Genomic DNA, 20,533 nt, shown 5'->3' on the forward strand with positions numbered 1-20,533 from the left:
GCTTCTTCTTTGTCTTTGGTTTAGCCCTGGTTTTCTTGTTTAAAATTCTTCCCCACCAAAGGCACTTAAAACCGACGATTACCTTCGGAATACGAAATGTTTGCTACCATCACTTTTACTTTTGAAATGTGCCAATTTCCGGAAATGTTTTTTGTTTCAAAACAAAACAGATTAAGTGGTTTAAAATGGATTTGCAAAAAATGGATGAAGAGCACAATGTCTTAATCACTTGACAAAATTACTAGGTAGCAAGCAGGCAGCAGGTTAATGAATAAGGAAGGAAATTAGTATTGGGGTATTAATTTTTAAGGCTTAGCTGAAAATGGAAAATATGGCTATTCAGCCAGACAAAATGCTACATTTCGTAGATTTGTCAGATTTAGATTTAGTAGATTTTTATTCGAAATCACTGTTCAGCCACGCTGAATAAGAAATTTCCTATGGAAATCGATGGAAATCGATATTCAGCCAAGCTAAATAGGATTTTTCCTGAAGAATTCACAATTCAGCCAGGCTGAATAAGAAATTTCCTTTGGAAATCTCTATTCATCCAGGCTGAATAAGAAATTTCCTTTGGAAATCTCTATTCATTCAGGCTGAATAAGAAATTTCCTTTGGAAATCTCTATTCATCCAGGCTGAATAAGAAATTTCCTTTGAAAATCTCTATTCAGCCAGGCTGAATAAGAAATTTCCTATTGAAATCTCTATTCAATCTAGAGAAATCTAGATTCAGTCTTACCAGTCAGTGATTTATTTATAAAATGCCTTAAGTAGTCTTGCTGAATATGGATTTTTAATGTAAGTATTATATATAACCTTGCTTAATCTGTATTTTAATTAAAAATCTCTTATTCAGCCTGGCTGAATAGTGATTTCTGTAAGAAGTTCCTTATTCAGTTTGGATGAATGATGATTTTGTTATAAAAACTCCCATTCTGCCGCTGTAAATAGAGTTTTCTTAGCAGAATAGCATTTTCCTTAGGAATTTGAAGTTATTTTCATAGCTCCCATGACAGCTATCGTTATAAATTTCCCAAACTGATAAGAAATCGAAATATTCTTAAAATAAATAAAATTATTATTTGGGCATATCAATAAATTTTGAAACCAAATTTCTCGACCACGGAAATACAAAAATATAGGAATAAACCTTTCTTCTGTGAAGCTACAAGAATAATGGGTCTCTTCACATCTTCACACGTTTCACATTTATAGGCTATCATAAAATAAATTATCTGGAAAAAACGAAAATACTTTACAAAACATAAATAATAGGAACAACAAATTCCAAACTTTAGCTTACAACTCGCACACACAGACACACACATGCATTTAAAGAACCAATGACACATCCACAAAGCCGTAAATAATAAAAAATAAAATAAATTTAATTACCCTATTAGAGTAGCAATGGATTGCTGAGAGAGGAGGAGGAGGATGAGGAAGACACACGCTCTAGCCAAGAAGAAATGCATCTTCATGCAGACACACACGCACATCATCATCCACACATTGCACCACCACCGCCGCCGTCATCCCATTCACCGACAACACCACTAAATCAACCACCAAACAACCCAATTTCTTGGACAAAGAGTTCAGCAGAGGTTCTTTCGAAGAACAACAGAAACTCAAGAAGACCACGAAGAAGAAGGAGGAAAACGTTGTTTAAACGACAATTTATGAAGATCATTAAAACAATTTTAACGATCTGAAAACAAAACTTTTACACGGCAATCATCTAAATGGAATCCTAGGGAAATAAACAATTGTTGTTGTTGTTCTTATTCGAGATGAAAGCTGGAAAATAATGTTTGTTTTTTATACAAAAAAAATTGATAAAGAAAACGTTATAAAAGAGATTCGTAAGAAAAACTCTGGTCATTGTGAGAAATGGTACAAGACATGGGTAAATAACAGAATACATTGAGCTACAGTGGTGTAAAAAATGTTTTCATGAATTAATACTTCGATACGAAGGATTTTTTTTAAGTAAAACTAAATTCAGCTGAGCTGAATATATTTTTCTGTAGAAAATCTTATATTCAGCTAAGGTAAATATTGATTCCATAGCATTTGTTCAATTCATCCTGGCTGAATAGTAATTTCTATAGGAAATTTCTTATTCAACCTGGCTGAACAGTAACTTCTAAAGGAAATTTTTAATTCAAACTGGCTGAATCGGAATTTTTATATGAAATTTATTATTCAGCCTCGCTGAATAGCAATTTCTATAGGAAATTTCTTATTCAGCCTGGCTGAATAGTAATTTCTATAGGAAATTTCTTATTCAGCCTGGCTGAATAGTAATTTCTATAGGAAATTTCTTATTCAGCCTGGCTGAATAGTAATTTCTATAGGAAATTTCTTATTCAGCCTGGCTGAATAGTAATTTCTATAGGAAATTTCTTATTCAGCCTGGCTGAATAGTAATTTCTATAGGAAATTTCTTATTCAGCCTGGCTGAATAAAGATTTCTATAGGAAATTTCTTATTCAGCCTGGCTGAATAAAGATTTCTATAGGAAATTTCTTATTCAGCCTGGCTGAATAGTAATTTCTATAGGAAATTTCTTATTCATCCTGGCTGAATAGTAATTTCTACAGGAAATTACTTATTCAGCCTGGCTGAATAGTAATTTCTATAAGAAATTTCTTATTCAGCCTGGCTGAATTGAAATTTCTTTAGGACATTTTTAATTCAGCCTGGCTGAATTGTAATTTCTAAAGGAAATTTCTTATTCAGCATGGCTGAATAGTGATTTCTATAGGAAATTCAGCCTGGCTGAATACCGAATTCTATAGGAAATTTCTTATTCAGCCTGGCTAAATAGTAATTTCTATAGAAAATTTTTTATTCAGCAAGGCTGAATAGCGATTTCTATAAGAAATTTCTTATTCAGCCTGGCGGAATAACGATTTCTCTAAAAAAGTTTCTTATTCAGCCTGGCTGAATAGCGATTTCTATAGGAAATTTCTTATTCAGCCTTGTTGAATAGCGATTTCTATAGGAAATTTCTTATTCAGCCTGGCTGAAAGCGATTTCTATATTAAATTTCTTATTCAGCCTGGCTAAATAGTAATTTCTATAGGAAATTTCTTATTCAGCCTGGCTGAATTGTAAATTCTGTAGCCTAGACTCGTTGAATTACGAGTTATATGGGAAAACTATTATTCAGCCTTGGCTTAATATTAATATTAAGAGTGACAATCCGTTTATAAGAACATTAATGAGAGGTTATTACAACCCTTTTGAGTTCAAGTTCTCTCTGTACCTTCAACCTGTTGCAACACCACATAATTATTGAAATCTTCAGCTGCCACCTTGTAATTTCCCCCTCCAAATCATTATGTGCTTCAAGATCATGATTATCAAATATTAGTGGGGATGCAGTTCTGGCAAGTCGGAATATTTGGAATAAACAGAAAAGGGGAACATAGTAGGGACCAAATGATGGACATACATACAAACATGACTAATGCGATCAGAGGTATATATGATTGTTTGGGTAAAAAACTCTAACAAAAAAGAAGAGAAAGACCAAAACACAAACAACACCAAAGAAGCCAAAAAAGAAGCACGTTGGTACCTTGCTAACAAATTATAGGGCTTTAATAACAAAGTGAATCGGAGAACTAACAAAAAATATCAGACAACAACAAATGAAGCCAGAACAAAAACAAGAACAACACCAACATGAAATGCCACAAATAAATACATAAATATTTCCTCTGAACTAATCATTCACTGCCGCCGACAACATCGTGTCGCCACAGAAAAAGAAAAACAATCTTTGGAAAACAACAACAACATCCTCACAAACGCTTCTGCGTGTGCTGCGGGATTTGTGACTTTATACTCTTTATATCGCTCACACAGTGCTAGTAACTTCTGAAGATGCAACACAACAACACATTTGAACAACAACAAAACGAGAAGACCAAAAAAAAAAAGAAGTGGTGGCCCAAAAGTAAACTAACGTTGGAGTGTGCGTGCGTGCGGGCTTAGTTGCGTGTGTTAAGGGTCATTGTGGCGACCAATTAAAATTCTACTCCAATTTCCTTAGAAGGCATTATTGCATTAAACACATTGATGATGTTCGTGATGATGGCGATGATGATCATCCTCATCATCGTCGTCATCTTGTTCAGAATTACAGCCTTTGGCTGACACCATCTACCGCTTGATTAGTCATTTTATGCTGCAACACGTTTGTGGTTTTTTATTCATATCCGTCTTAGGTTTTTTTTTAATTTTCCAATTTCGTTGATTGAATTTATGGTCTAATAATACTTCTCATTCCAAAGAGGGGTTGGGGGACTCCATTGAGTGTTTGTGTTCTTTAAATTCCTGGGAAATTGTCATTAAAATCTATTCTGCTAGGCTAAATGAGAGATTTCCGATAGATACTAAAATTCAGATAGGCTTAATTAAAGTTTTCTTATATAATTCCTTATTCAGTCAGACTGAATAAATTTCCTATAGAAATCACTATTCAGTCATGCTGAATTAAAGATTTCCTATTGAAATCGCTATTCAGGTAGGCAGAATTAAATATTTCCTATAGAAAACATAATTCAGCTAGGCTGCATTAAAAATTGAATATAGAAATCATAATTCAGCTGGGCTGAATTAAAGATTTCCTATAGAACTCATTATTCAGCTAGGCTGAAATAAAGATTACTATTCAGCTAGGCTGAATAGGAAATTTCCTATAAAAATTACTATTCAACCAGTCTAAATACAAATTTTCCTATATAAATCACTATTAAGCCAAGGTAAATTAAAATTTTATATCAAAATGACTATTCAGCCAGAATGAAAAAGGCATTTTCTATAAGAATTACTATTCAGCCAGGCTCAATAAAAAACACTATCCAGAAATGCTGAATGAGAGTTTTCTTATAGAAAACACTATTCAGCCAGGCTGAATAGAAAATTTCATATATAAATATTTATTCAGCTAGGCTAAATTAAAGATTAATTGTAGAGATCGCTATTTAGCCAAGCTGAATAAGAAATTTCCTATAGAAATCACTATTCAGCCAGGCTGAATGAGAAATTTCCTATAGAAATCACTATTCAGCCAGGCTGAATGAGAAATTTCCTATAGAAATCACTATTCAGCCAGGCTGAATGAGAAAATTCCTGTAGAAATCAATATTCAGCTGTGCTGAATTACGATTTTCTTATATAAATCCTCATTCAGTTCAGCTGAATAAGTGCTTTCTTATAAAAAAAACTCTATTCCGCCAATCTGAATAAAATACTTCTATTTAACAAAACCGAAGACCAGTTTTCCTTTAAATTATTCCTTTGTTCAGTTTCCTTGCAGGAAAGGTAAATTTGATTACTCACTTCCGGTACAATTGTAAAACCCAGAATCTCCAGAAAAACCACAATTTATTCCCCCAACCCAAAGTATCAAACTGCATAATCTAAAAACAACAACTACCGTCACTACCATTTAAAAGAATCTCTCTTGTTTGTCTTTTCAATCTGATAAATCTGCATCATCCCGACACATCTACTACTATTCCTCCTCCTTATTAAGCGGCTTATGTGATGTTTAGAAGAAACAAGAAAACATACTACGGCTAAATCAGTGACCATAGAAAACAAGAAAGACAAATAGTAACGAATCAAAGGTAAAGGGAAGTGACTCATCACCGATTCGAGAACAAAAATTCAAGTACTATCGGTCGGGCGGTGATCTTCAACATTAATCATGGCATTAATGTTAATTACGATGACGAAGATAATGACCAATTGTGAATCCAAAAAAAATAACACTACAACAACAACAAGAATTGATCACACACTCACAAAAGGTTGGCCCTTGCATGATCTTCTTACAACTCAAGTGAACGCTTCAATTATATTTCTGTTGGAATTTTTCATGCATTCGTACTTTGTTGTTGTATTTTTTTCGATTCTAAATCAATTTATCATGGATATTGAATTTCTTTTATGTCAATATTTGTCAAAAAGTATTTCATATCAATTGGCTTTGTTGTAATAATCAACAACAACAACAGCAGCAGCAATACTACAAAATTCCGTAATCGTACTTGAGAGGTGGTCTCTTCTTTCCAAATGTTGAAGCCTTATAGGGTTATATATGATGGCCATTTATTCAGGGCACAGTGGGATATAAAATATCTAAAAATGTATAAGAAACATTTTTAAATTAGGTGATCCGAATAAAGTATTCCTAGGAAATCTTTAATTCAGCTTGGCTTAATAGTGATTTCAATAGGAAATCTTCAATTCAGCCTGGCTGAATAGTGACTTCTAAACGAAATCTTTAATTTAGCCTGACTGAATAGTGATTTCTATAGGGAATCTTCAATTCAGCCTAGCTGAATGGTGATCTTTATAGGAAATCTTCAATTTTGCCTGGCTGAATAGTAATTTCCATCGGAAATCTTTCATTCAGCGTGGCTGAATAGTAGTTTCTATAGGAAATCTTGTATTCTGTCTGGCTGAATAGTAGTTTCTATAGGAAATCTTTAATTCAGCCTGGCTGAATAGTGATTTTTTAGGAAATCTTTAAATCAGCCTGGCTGAATAGTTATTTCAATAGGAAATCCTTAATTCAGCCTGGATGAATAGTGATTTCTATAGGAAATCTTTAATTCAGCCTGGCTGAATAGTGATTTCTATAGGAAATCTTTAATTCAGCCTGGCTGAATGGTGATTTCTGTAGGAAATCTTCAATTCAGCCTGGCTGAATAGTGATTTCTATAGGAAATCTTCAATTCAACCTGGCTGAATAGTGATTTCTATAGGAAATCTCTCATTCATCCCGCCTGAATACTGATTTACATAGGAAATCTTTAATCCAGCATGGCTGAATGGTGATTCCTGTTGGTAATCTTCAATTCAGCCTGGCTGAATAGTGATTTCTATAGGAAATCTTCAATTCAACCTGCCTGAATAGTGATTCCGATAGGAAATCTTCAATTCAGATTGGCTGAATAGTGATATCTATAGGAAATCTTCAATTCAGACTGGCTGAATTGTAATTTCTATAGGAAATATTCAATTCTCAGGCTCATTCTCTTGTTTATTTCTTATGTTGTGCTTCTTTCAACCCACTGTGCAAATTCTAGGTACATTTGTACCCAATAAGAAACATCGACAACAAAGTGACGAAGTTATTTTTTCTTCTATATCTTCTGCTTCTTCTTAATATCGAATAGTGTTAATCAATTGTTTCCACTGCAACACGGCACCAATTGAGTGTTCTCGTACACTCCTCTCTTTTTCAAGTGCAATGACCAACCAACGACCTTTTGAAGATCGAATTTACCGATCTACTCAATGTAAGTCGCACTTATGAACTGCTAATGATGAGTTTGTTGTTGTAATAACAACAACATTTTTTCTAGGGCATTTCGTATCAAATTTCTTAGATTCCATTTTAAATTGATTTGTTGTTTTTGTTTACATTTTTGTTGTATTTAATTTTTTTCGTTCTCTTTGTCCCCACTGTTCCATTACAAATCAATATAAATTAGCATTTTCATATGAATATAAATGATTATAAACGACAGCTGGTTGTTTGGAACTCAGCATGATAGTGATGGAGGTTTATACCGCCGCCTACTTTTCTCCCCCTCCCTTAACTCTTTCTTCTTTCTTTATTTCCAATTAGAACAATTTTGTTTTTTTTTTTCGTCCTAAATTTTACCCTTATCTTTATAGAAGAAGAATAATATCATTGATCGTCATCATCAGAAAAAACGTGAGGGAGTAGTTTTTTGTTTTTATTGTTGTTGTTATCGTTTTTCATCGAAACATTTCTATTTATTAATTAATTCTATTCCAAAGAGAAGCCGCAATAGTTTGAGGTTTTGAATTGTGACAGATCATTGTATTTTTTATTAATTATTAACAATTGTTATAATAGACTCACATGATAATGATGATGGCCTGTCAGTTTGATATGTACGTATGTATGTCATTGTTAATCAAAATTATTAATAAGCGATTGTTTAAAAAGCTGGAATTGCAATTTAAACTGGGGCCATAGAAAGTATTCCTAAAAAATCCACACCTTATATTAAGCCTTGAAATAATATTCCTAAAACATCCACACCTTATATTAGGTCTTGAAAAAATATTCCTAAAAAATCCACTCCTTACATTAGGCCTTGAAAAAATATTCCTAAAAATCCACGCCTTATATTAGGCCTTGAAAAAATATTCCTAAAAATCCACGCCTTATATTAGGCCTTAAAAAATATTCCTAAAAAATCCAGGCCTTATATTAGGCCTTGAAAAAGTATTCCTAAAAAATCCACTCCTTACATTAGGCCTTGAAAAAATATTCCTAAAAAATACATGCCTTATATTAGGCCTTGAGAAAATATTCCTAAAAAATCCACACCTTATATTAGGCCTTGAAAAAATATTCCTAAAAAACACGCCTTATATTAGGCCTTGAAAAAATATGTTTAAAAAATCCACGCCTTATATTAGGTCTTGAAAAAATATGTTTAAAAAATCCACGCCTTATATTAGGCCTTGAAAAAATATTCCTAACAAAATCCACGCCTTATATTAGGCCTTGAAAAAATATTCCTAAAAAATCCACGCCTTATATTAGGCCTTGAAAAAATATTCCTAAAAAATCCACGCCTTATATTAGGCCTTGAAAAAATATTCCTAAAAATCCACGCCTTATATTAGGTCTTGATAAAATGTTCCTAAAAAATCCACGCCTTATATTAGGCCTTGACAACATTATCCCTAAAAATTCCACGCCTTATATTAGGCCTTGAAAAAATATTCCTAAAAAATCCAGGCCTTATATTAGGCCTTGAGAAAATATTCCTAAAAAATCCAGGCCTTATATTAGGCCTTGAGAAAATATTCCTAAAAAATCCAGGCCTTATATTAGGCCTTGAAAAAATATTCCTAAGAAACTCCACGCCTTATATTAGGCCTTGAAAAAATATTCCTAAAAAATCCAGGCCTTATATTAGGCCTTGAAAAAATATTCCTAAAAAAATCCACGCCTTATATTAGGCCTTGAAAAAATATTCCTAAAAAATCCACTCCTTATATACTTTATCTACTTAGCTGGCTTGTTACAGAACGGTTGTTCCATAAGTCGAGCTTAAAAAAGATTTCCAAGCGCGTCGGTTTTGTGCGCATCTCCTCCAATTTGAAAGACCACGTTCCAAGATGTTATTTTCTACTTGGTCTTTCCATCTGATTCGTGGCCTTCTGCTTCTACGGGAACCATCAGTACGCTCGCTTTTATATGCCTTTTGAGCTGGGACATTCTCATTCATTCGCTCCACATGGTTTAGCCATCGTAGTCGCTGCAGCTCAATACGACTGACTATGTCGATGTCCGCGAATAAATCGTGAAGCTCGTTGTTCATTCCACGCCGATATTCACCGTCGACGCAGATCGGCCCGTAGATTTTTCGGAGTATTTTTCTTTCAAACACCCCAAGACATGCCTCATCTGCTGAGTTTGGTCTGGCGGGAGGTGGCATTGTTTCTAAACTGCTTACTTGGACCATAGTAGCATCTGTTAGCCATCACTATCCTTCTCCGAATTTCAAAACTGATGTCATTCGTTGTGTTTATGGCGGTACCAAGGTACATAAAATCTTTGACTACCTCGAAGCTGTAGTTCTCAAGTTCCACAGTTGGTCCGAGTCTACTGGACGTCTTGCGCGTTGATACCATCAGCTTGGTCTTCTCGCCGTTTACTGCCAGACCCAATTTTGCAGTCTCCTTCTCAAAGGTGGCTGTTACCGCTCCTTGTTCAAAGGTGGCTGTTACCGTTCTCAGTGTTCGACCCATTATGTCGATGTCATCGGCGTAGGCGAGTAATATGTGTTGTTTGGTGTACAGAGTACCATTTCTGTTCACCTTTGCCTCCCTCTTATGACCTTTTCCAGCAGAATGTTAAAAAGATCACACGACAAAGTGTCACCTTGTCTGAAGCCTCGATCGATATTAAAGGGCTTCGAGAGGTATTTTCCGACTTTAACTGCTGATCTTGTGTCAGTTAAAGTTATCCTGCATAGTCGAATTAATTTTGCAGAAATGCCAAACGCAGACATGGCTTTAAACACCTCTGAACAATTAGGGCGGTCGAATGTGGCTTTATAGTCGACAAATAGGTGGAATGTGTCGATGTGTTTTTCGTGGGTTTTTTCCAGGATTTGGCGCAGAGTGAAAATCTGGTCAATGGTGGATTTGCCAGGTCTGAAGCCGCATTAGTATGGTCCAATAATGACATTGACCATTAGCTTCAGTCCTTCACACAGTACACTGGATAGCACTTAATATGCGATAGGAAGGATTCTTCTTTGTCTTCTTTTTTGTACACGGGACACAGGATGCTGAGGTTGCAATCATTGGGCATACATTCTTCTAACCAAATTGTACTAATCAGCTGGTGCATGCTCCTTACCAGCATCTGACCACCAGTCTTGAATAGTTCAGCTTGTAACCCATCGGCACCTGCTGCTTTATTATTCTTCAGCCTATTGATTGCTATTCTGACTTCCTCTTGGCTAGGTGGTATACACTCTATACCGTCATCTATTATTGGTTCTGGGGTATCCACTTCTCTGCTACTATTTGATACCAGAAGTTTTTCAAAATGCTCCTTCCAGATCCTGTATCTGTCACCAGGTTTCCTTCTTTATCTCTACTGGAGGATGTGCATGCACCAAAGCCTTCGGTTGGTGTTTTAGCCGTTGTTAGAAATTTTGACTCCTGTACATCTCGATTTGAAAAAAATATTGTTTTTTGGTAAAACTAATTTTTTGTTTTGTTTTTACTTACAGTTTGCAAAGAATGGCTGGTGCGTGAAGATGGTGCCTTGGCCTATAAACTTCAATCCCAAGAGAGTAAGTACCATGACATAACCTCAAAAAAGGATATCCGATACTAATAAAAAATCTCTCCTCCTTAGTTACCGATTTTTATAAAGGCAATCGTATACGCAATGCTGTGGTAAGAGAAGATTTCCCCACAGCCTTGCAGGAACAGATCAAAGAAAAGGAGACGGCTGAAAAACAAGCCGAGGCCTATCGGCGTAAATTAAAGGAACAGTAAGTAGTGGGAGGTTAAAACCAGGAATTTCCAAATTAAATATTAATTACAAAACTCTCACCTTTTCAGGGAGGAATATGACAAACGTGTGGCCAAAGAAATTGCCGAAAAATTGGAAAGAGATTTGCAAGAACAACGTTTGAGAGAATTGGAAAGTGAACGGATTGCACAGGATATGCAGGTATGTTTGAAATATAATTTTTGTAAATATGTATGTGTGTAATTGTGTGTACTTTTCAATTTTAGGCCATCTATGTGAATTTACCACCTGTACCCCCACCATCGGCACGTGACAAAAACAAGGTACCACCACCCCGACCAGCTAAAAGTTCCACTTTGTTACAACAGCAACAACAACAGTCCATATCACCACCCAGTGGCCATCGTAATCCACACAGTCCACAATTTCCTATACTATTGCAACAACATCATTTCACCTCCAATACCAACACCACCACCGCCGCCGCCACAACGGATGGTTGTTATGTTGGTCTAGCATTGCATGCTACCCCAGCACAACAGCAGCGGTCGCCAACCCACACCAACACCAGTTGTAGTAGCAATATCAATAATTTAGTGGTAGGTGGTGATCAACATCGATTGTCACCAACTCAGCTAATGTCAAAACACCAACAATTACACTTTCATTCACAGCAGTCATCACCATCACCAACATCCTCATTATCGCCATCGTTTACCTATCGTGCTGGAGTACCGGCCAAGGGAGGATCGCCCATGAATTCATTGTCCTCATCATCGTCTGCCTCGAGACGTCATCATGTAATTGAGAGTCAATTAAATATGCCGTTGCCGGGTCACAATAATGGCTATCCACAACAACAACAACCACTAACACCCACAAGTCCACATACACCCCTTACACCCAAGACACCCAATAATACACATGCCTTTATGCACACTCCACCACCACTGCCCCCCATGAATGGTGGCACACCTCCATCACCCCATGTCTCCTTCCATCATCCCGATGTTGAGGAAGTGATTGAATATTCGGATGTTTGCGACAGCATTAGACGTTACGATATGACGAATAAATCCTCGACGGATACCCTTGATTCGCACAAATCACACAATAGCGCCTCATCACACCATTCATCATCACCAGCACATTCGCACTCGACTCATCATCAGTCGTACAATAGCAGTAGCAAAATTTCCATGTCCAGTCGTCTAATGTCGTCACCCTCAAATGACAATTTACTAAAGAATGAGCATGTGAAATTTCAGAAACTCTCACCGGAAAAATATGACAGTTTGGTGGGTAATAACAATAGCCAAGGTGCTGTGGCCAAAGAACGTCAAATGCAGGAGCATGCCGATGATATTGAATTGTATGTGGATCCATGTGATTATAAGGAATTAAAGGAAATCGGTTTGCCCATGGGTGAGATAAAGGAGATCAATGCCAAATTGAAACAGGAACAAAAGGATGAGGTAAGGAGTTAGTTCGACAAACACACCCTGACAACTAAGTATTCGTACGAAGTACAAAATTTCAATGGACAGAGGAAAATAATATCCTATCCAAGATCCAGATTTTAAAATATGTCATTCAAGTGACTGATTTCCGAGTCAGGAACTTCGAAAGTGTTCTGATAATTTACTTCGTTCGAATAAAAAGTTGCCAGAGTAGTACATATGCTGAGTAGTTTTACAATATAAATATATTTCATTCCGATCTAATATTTCATGTAGCTCTTAGCTCGCCGCTTACAAGAGCTGGAAGTTACCGATGGCATGACCCTGGAAGAACGTGATCGTATGCTGGCCATTGAAGCTCAAGACAAAGAATTGGCTAAAATGTTACAAGAAAGGGTAAGTTCTATTAATATTTGTATGGTTATGTTTAATATCACGATACGATCATATCGACGCTGTTACATTTCGTTGAAAGTCACGTTTATTTTACAATTCAGATCAGAGTTCCACCACTATATTACCATACAAATCAGCTAAAGAATTAATTTCAGTCGATTTCTCATTAAAATGAATATTTGACATCTCGGTTAGATTAAATTCCATGGATATGTTCATAATCCATTAATCAAAGCCTACATTATAACGGACACCTATAATTTTGACCCACAGAAAAGGTACAGTAACTAGTATTTCTATAAAAGAACCGTAGGTTCCAAATGGAATTTTATCCTGTTACTCTTCTTGAAAGCATAGGGCTTCCACAAAACATCGCCACTAAACACACGGACAATTCCTTGTGTTAGTTCCAACGTTAATTCTGGAGATGAGCCTGCCATCTATCGTCGCCTAGAAACTACGCAAAATTGATTCTTTGCAATGGTTACGGTCCCTGCTTATTTATTGTTGCCATTTTAGTCAGGTTGGCACTATCTCCAGTCTAATATGTTAATGTTTATGCCAGGGCAATTCCTTGTGTTAGTTCCGTTAATCATTGTTTTATTCCGGAGAAGGGGCTGCCTCAGAAACAAAGCATACTCGATTTTTTGCAGTCCTTGGGAATGCCTTTTTCGTCTGGGTGGCGCTACCTTCTGTCTAATACATTAATATTTATGCCGAGGGTGGTTATTAGAAAATCAGAAGGCTTCGGATGTCTTTCGTCCGATGATAAATATTCAAAAACCATTTTGATTCATGGGATTCCAACCCGGAATGAAGCTGCCTTCTATCGTTACCTAGTAATAACATATAATTTAAATTTGTGCAGTGGTTTTAGTTCTTGATAATATAGCGTTGCCATATTGTTGTGTTGTCATGCCATTTCTTTCTTAGTTCTTGAACTGAGGAACTAAAATTTTACTTTGCCTGCCAGATTTCAATGCGATTCTTCAGGTGGAGATTTAATCAATAACCTCCGTTATTGCTTAAATCTGAACACTAAATTGCCAACCATAAATATCCAACTACAAAAGGCAATTGTCTGTACTAGGTGATGAGACTGCCATCTGTCGTTGTGTAGAAACAATGCCTCCATGAATTGCGCAATGGATGGTATACATGCTTGTTTAGGGTAACAATTCTACCTCCATTCCTATTCTCTGTTATCTTTTATCTCCATTTAGGGGCGAAACTGATTAATCCGACCCCGCTTTTTGCCAAATAGAATATAAAGCGCCTGTCGCATACTTAAAACCATTTACGGATATAGGGGAGAGGGGGGCACCTTTGAACGTGGGGCACCTTTGAACAGCGCTCATAAAATCTTGGTTTAATATTTTTCCGACCCGCAACCACATTTTTGTATATGGCAATCTTGTTCTCTATATGCGTAAACCACTTTGACTTGATTTTTCAGTTGTCGAAAAATTATGCATGGGTGACCATGTTTTCTCAGTGTCATTGTAAACTTTTATTCATTTGGTTGTAAAGGCGCAGGAAGAATTCTGTGATTGTTTTCCTTCGCCAAGCAAATTTTTTGCATTCCAACAATCATTTCAAACATAACTAATGTAATTTCTTTCATATATATTTATTACAAAAAAAAGTTATTTTAAATTTCCGTAAAATGCCGTGGGTGGGGCACCTTTGAACATGCTAATTAAACTCGGGTAAAAAAAGGATTTTTTAACTTTTCGCTTCGATTTATCAAAATTTCAAATGGGCAAATAAGATTACGAAATTAACTGTATTTTTCACCATATTAATTTTTGTTTTTAAGTCATTTTATGTTTAATAACTTTTGATATAAATTTTTTAAATTTTGAACATTTTTATATATTTTTTAATGAATTAATGCATTTCTGATATGTATGAATAAAATACATACATATTTGAACATAAACACTGTAAAAAACCATGTCGTTCAAAAATGCCAACCCCTGTTCAAAGCTGCCCCCCTGGGGGGGCAGTTTTGAACACTTTGAGTTCGTCCATTAAAACAGTAATAAAATATATTTATCAAGCTTATAGTATGTCATATGTATATTCATTTTAAAGGTTACATATGTACCTATTAGTTAAAATTTATAAGAAAATTATAAAATAAAAAATTTTATAAGGCTTGAAAGCAAAAAGTGTTCAAAGGTGCCCCCCTCTCCCCTATTGATACAGAACATAATTTTCCTCATGTTACTCCCCTTCGGAATATAACACGGCTTCCACAAAGCATCGCTTGTTATAGTTTCGTTAATCTTTGTTTTATTCCGGCAAAGTAGTTAATTGTTCTGATGATTTAGTCAAGCTGAATAGATAATTGATTAACTGTTATTTGTCCAAGGTGATAGGACTGTCATCTATCGTTGCCTAGAAACATGACGTTTGTAGTGGTTGGTGTCCTTGCTTATATAATGTAGACATGAGACAATCCCTGCCATTCCTATTGTGTGTTATCCGCACTAGTTGTCATCTATCGATGACTAGAAACAATGTCTTTGTGCAGTAATTGAGATCCTAGCTTTTTTATGTTGACATTTTCCTCTGGGTGACGCCATCTCCTCTCATTCTATTTTGGTTATTCTCATGTGATGATATTGATACCAAGGTTGGTAAATAAAAAATTCAGGGGTTTTCACAAAGCGTTGCCATCTTACTCGCTGGGTCTTTGTGCTACATTTGTTCTGCAGCAGATGGGAACTCCAAGATTTGTTTGCAGTACTCGGGCTCCTCGTTTATTTAGTGTTACATTTTTTATCTGGTTGGTGCTATCTCCTGTCATTCTTATGTGTTATAATCTTGTGGTGATGTTGGGGATCGAGATTTGGTATAAGAAAGTTAGAGGGCTTCGGTACATTTCATCTGGAGGGGGCTGAATGCCTCATTTTTCACATTTTCGAAAACCAATTAGAAAGAATATTCCCTGGAATTCAAACCCGGGATAATATGGTACACTATCTACTGCAATTCGACATCCAAGACACAATACGCCTCAAATCTTCAAACAGTACTTTTGAGTGAGACCGAACATCTAAAACAAAAGTTGTTACACCATGTGAAACTTTTATCCAGGACTCATGGTGTAACAGAACTCTAGTGTAAATGTCCTCACAACAGTAAAGACGGGACTGGAAATTGAAATTTCATCTGTCCTAGGTGATTGGGATGCCATCTATCGTTGTCTAGAAACAACGTTGATGTTGATGTCAAGGTTTAGAATGTCAGGTCTCTTTTTACAAATATTTGTATAAAGTAATAGAATCCATCTATAGAAAATCTTCTCCTCAATATACTCTTTGTCAAATCATCGCATCTTCTTACTTCCTCATAATTGTCCATACTTCACTGCATTCCCATTTAATTCGTTCAACTCCATTTCTATATCTATCAACTTTTCGGCTAATCTTCTATTCTATCAAAATTTATTCCTTTTTTCCATCGGCAACCTACTCCTCCTCTTTCAACCAGATGGATTATACTACGTGGGATATATTGAGGCCGGGTGTAGTAACCATAAATCGTGGCTTTAGTTTTTCACGTGCCTTATCGGATTTACGTTTAGATACATTTACGGGAATTCTACCCAAAGAAGCGACAAATAGAATATGGGTGTGTGGTTTCGTTTATGTTTGATACTAAAATTTGTTATAATCAGGATTGCGGCGCCCAAACTACAACATTTGAATTATTTTTTTAATCTGAGCACTAACAATTAAGGCTCTGGGAATTTATTATGAAATAGGATAAACATATTTTTGGGAAAATAAGCCGACATATTTTATAGAGTTTGAAAATCTCGTTCCTGAAGCGCTTCGATAATTTTCGTTTCGCTCTTCAAAAGAGACTAGTTCATTCATTTAGTACTATAGTTTCTTTTAGTTCAATGAACATTAAGATATATGTAAACGATTGGATCAAAAGCATCTATGTGCACGAAGCAAAGGGGAATAGCTACAGTTAAGGGATTTATATGAACGAAAGAACTTTACCTAGTACCCATCGTTCCTTTTTATGAAATAGCCCCTTTAAACTAGTTCGTTTAAAGGATTGGGTCAACTTCAGCTAGGTGAAGGAGAGCAGGAACTAGTTCATTCCTTTCCATGGTTTCTTTTAATGTAATAGTACACTCAGTATATTCGGACAATGAACGGTAGGACCTACATGAACGATAAGATCAAATGTAACTAGGTGTGCAGATCAAAAATGAATGGCTGAATTTAAGAAAATTAGATGAACGAAAGAACTGGACCTAGTACTGATCGCTCCATTTTCTCAAAGGATTGGATCCAAAAGCAACTAAATGAACGAAAGAACCTGACCTAGTACCGATCGTTCATTTTTCTGAATAGTTTATTTTAAGTAGTTTTTTATTCTATTCTAACATTTTTCATATCAAAGGGCGCCCAAATTGGCGGACAACCAGAATCCGCAGTCCTGATTATAACTTGTGTATTGCGTACAATAAACCTGTAGACAGTAGTTCCTCATTTTTAATACAACAAACTAACAATTGTGTCCTCTTCATCTTCTACAGGAAAAAGCCAAAGCCAAACGTGCCAAAGAGAAGGCCAGGCAACGTAAAAGTCAACAGGGTAAGGAACCCCATCAAATAGCCAAAGGCTTAACACACAATGGTGTTGGTCATTATCCATATCCCGACGATGGTGGTATGCAGACATCGACCAGTAGTAGTTCGGCCCGACACAGTCACATGTCCTCAATTGACAATAGCCAACAACAACTGCAACAATATCACCATCAACAAGATGAAGAAGATCCTCTCGATTTGGAAGCCTATTCCAGTCCCATCGATGTGCTCAAACACACACAACGCACACAAAACGGTTGCCTGACAAATGGTAGCCTTCAACGTGATATTGTCAGTCAACAGGCACGACATGCCAGTTTGGCTAAGGATGATGATATTTATACACTGCCTGTGGATAGTTGCCGTCCTGGACCAACACCACCAACCACGAGTAGTGCGAGTTTGCGACCAGCCTCAATGAATGTGTGTGCGGAAACAATTCCTACGAATGGTGGGATACACACTGGTGGTTATTCACAGAATTCAATGACTAGGTAAGTGGGACATTTGGTATTTCATTTTTTCCTGGCCGGAATTTTTCATGGTATAGTTACCAAGAAAAAAAAAAAAACGATAGATTTAAAGTATTTGAATGTCCAGCTCTTGGTGGAGGGTATAAAATGTTCGGTCGGTTCGAACATAATTATATTTTTACTTGTTATTTATTTTTATTAATCGTTATATTTTCCTCTCTTTCTTTTCAGATCGGAAAACTTTTCCATACACTCACATGACTCGGTTAACTCACGACACAGCTCCACATCGAAAACACAATCCTTCGGTATATATGTATAATTATTCCCACCCCGTGGTCCAAAAAATTAAACTAACCTTAATTTCTTCTCATTTACAGATCAAAAGAACTCAAGCCCCACACCACCTTACATGCCAATTCAAGGTACGCGACGATCAAATTCAAGTGAAGATCGTAAAAAGAAGTCCAAGGACAATAAATGTACCCATCAGTAAATAAACCGAAAAATAAATCGCTTCCTTCCTCTCTACCCCAGGAAGAGTGGTGGTATTAAATGGCCAAAGTTAAACTAAAAAGAAAATAAATCTGATCACACAGAGATGAAACCCTTATCTCGTAGAGAGCAAACCAAGTCCATAACAATAAAATTGTTATTGAGGAAAATAAACCCCCGGTTTTTGTTAAATTCGCTTAAAAAATTACGTAGTTAAGGATATTTAGGAAAGAATCCACAGAACTAAGTCAAGATTTTGAGAAGAAGAGCAGAGAACACAGACAGCATTGGAATAACAAAGAACTCAACATGATTTGTGGTTAGGGAGAACCCGCTGAATGCTGCTGAACCCACCACAAACAAAAAAATCTATCACTGCAAAATAAAAGACTTCTGGAAATAGCACCCCCAACCCTTTCCCAACTTTCAGTAAAAATTTAATGTTACTTGTAATCATACTTGTTTGGAAAATTCGTCCAAAGAAAAACACGAATTGTTGGTTAGCTGTTTCCATAGTTAAATTAAAATTAAAAAAACAATCTGCTGAATTTATTCTGATATCAAAAAAAAAAAAATGTTTTTGAAGTAAACTTAAAACTGATTTTTTATAGTTATTCTAAGCATAGTCTATACATATATCATTTATTATATTACTATTGTCTTATATACATACATATATAACATAAATATATCTTATATTAATTTATAGTTATCGAATCGAAATCGGCATATAATATACTTATTCACCTACATACCCACACATACATAAAATTCATAATCAAAAAAACTAAAAACAACAACTTTAAGTATTCAATATTTAAGGGTATTTTCTATGATCTACTATAAATATATAATAGTACACATAAACGTACATATTTACGTGCTTACATATTAAATATATCTATACAAACTCTTTTTTTTTCGTAATATTTAAGCTTTGAAAATAAAATAATTATTGGGAATAATTGAAATGTGTTGATTTTTTTCTCTATATACAAATTTAAAATACTGGGATTAAAAACAGAAAATCGGAATACCCAAAATATAAAATTGAGTCTGTAGACCCATTTCAAATGCTAATGATACTAGGAAGAAAACAAAGACTATTAAAAACGTCGTCAAGTACGGCCCGGTCGAACTTTTCATATCCTGCAACATAAAATGGATATTAAAAACAGTTAAAATCAAGCGGGGCCGACTATATGATACCCTTCACCACTGTGGGTATATTAAACAGATGAATCCTAACAGACGTCGCATTATTGAAGAACCATTAACATGAAATTAAACAATTTGCAACCTATACTAAATTTTGGTCATTACGATGGGACAAAATAATGTAAATAAATTTAAAGCGAAATATCGAAATATAGGTTACACTTATTTCATATGGTTTTTGGGCCACATTTTGAGTTCTTTATTTTCTTATAAATCCAAATTTACTTATAAATCCAAAATCGGACGAAAATATATATGGGAGCTATATATACCAAAATTAACAGGTCTTATTCAGTATGCTATGCGAAATTTCGTTCGAATCGAAAGATATATAGGGACATTGATGCACTATTTACCTAAAACGAAAATATATATGGGAGCTATATCTAAATCTTATTTTCACGAAATTTTACACACATCGTTCTAGACTTAATTCCGTACGCTATGCCAAATTTCGTGCAAATAACGATATATAGGGACTTTGGTGCAATATTTACCTAAAATCGGACGAAAATATGTATGGGAGCTATATCTAAACCTGAACCGATTTTCAGGAAATTTAACACACATCATTCTGGACCTAATTCAGTACGTTATGCCAAATTTCGTGCAAATCGAAAGATATATAGCGACTTTGGTGCACCATTTACATGAAATTGGACGAAACTATATATGGGAGAGGAAACTTGGCAGACATCACTCTAGGCTTAATTCAGTACGTTATGCCAAATTTCGTGCAAATAATAAATTTGCACCATTTACATGAAATCGGACGAAACTATATATGGGAGCTATAT

The 20,533-nt window shown here is 35.5% G+C and overlaps 1 protein-coding gene across 1 annotated transcript in view; it reads left to right on the plus strand.

Annotated features, from left to right (window-relative positions):
- LOC133321853 (uncharacterized) overlaps nt 1-18,519 on the plus strand; it is a 65,292-nt gene extending 46,773 nt beyond the window's left edge. Inside the window, exons 2-11 of the mRNA XM_061530924.1 lie at nt 10,826-10,888; nt 10,954-11,092; nt 11,163-11,274; nt 11,340-12,172; nt 12,263-12,548; nt 12,810-12,929; nt 17,497-17,653; nt 17,735-18,044; nt 18,240-18,326; nt 18,402-18,519. Coding sequence (XP_061386908.1) covers nt 10,826-10,888; nt 10,954-11,092; nt 11,163-11,274; nt 11,340-12,172; nt 12,263-12,548; nt 12,810-12,929; nt 17,497-17,653; nt 17,735-18,044; nt 18,240-18,326; nt 18,402-18,519 — 2,225 coding nt within the window. The remainder of the gene's footprint in view (nt 1-10,825; nt 10,889-10,953; nt 11,093-11,162; nt 11,275-11,339; nt 12,173-12,262; nt 12,549-12,809; nt 12,930-17,496; nt 17,654-17,734; nt 18,045-18,239; nt 18,327-18,401) is intronic.
- Nucleotides 18,520-20,533: the final 2,014 nt, after the last annotated feature.

The sequence above is a fragment of the Musca vetustissima genome, unplaced genomic scaffold, assembly GCF_032173495.1.
Source record: "Musca vetustissima isolate MV318-11 ecotype Yass unplaced genomic scaffold, APGP_CSIRO_Mvet_v1 utg4240, whole genome shotgun sequence".
NCBI lineage: Eukaryota > Metazoa > Arthropoda > Insecta > Diptera > Muscidae > Musca > Musca vetustissima.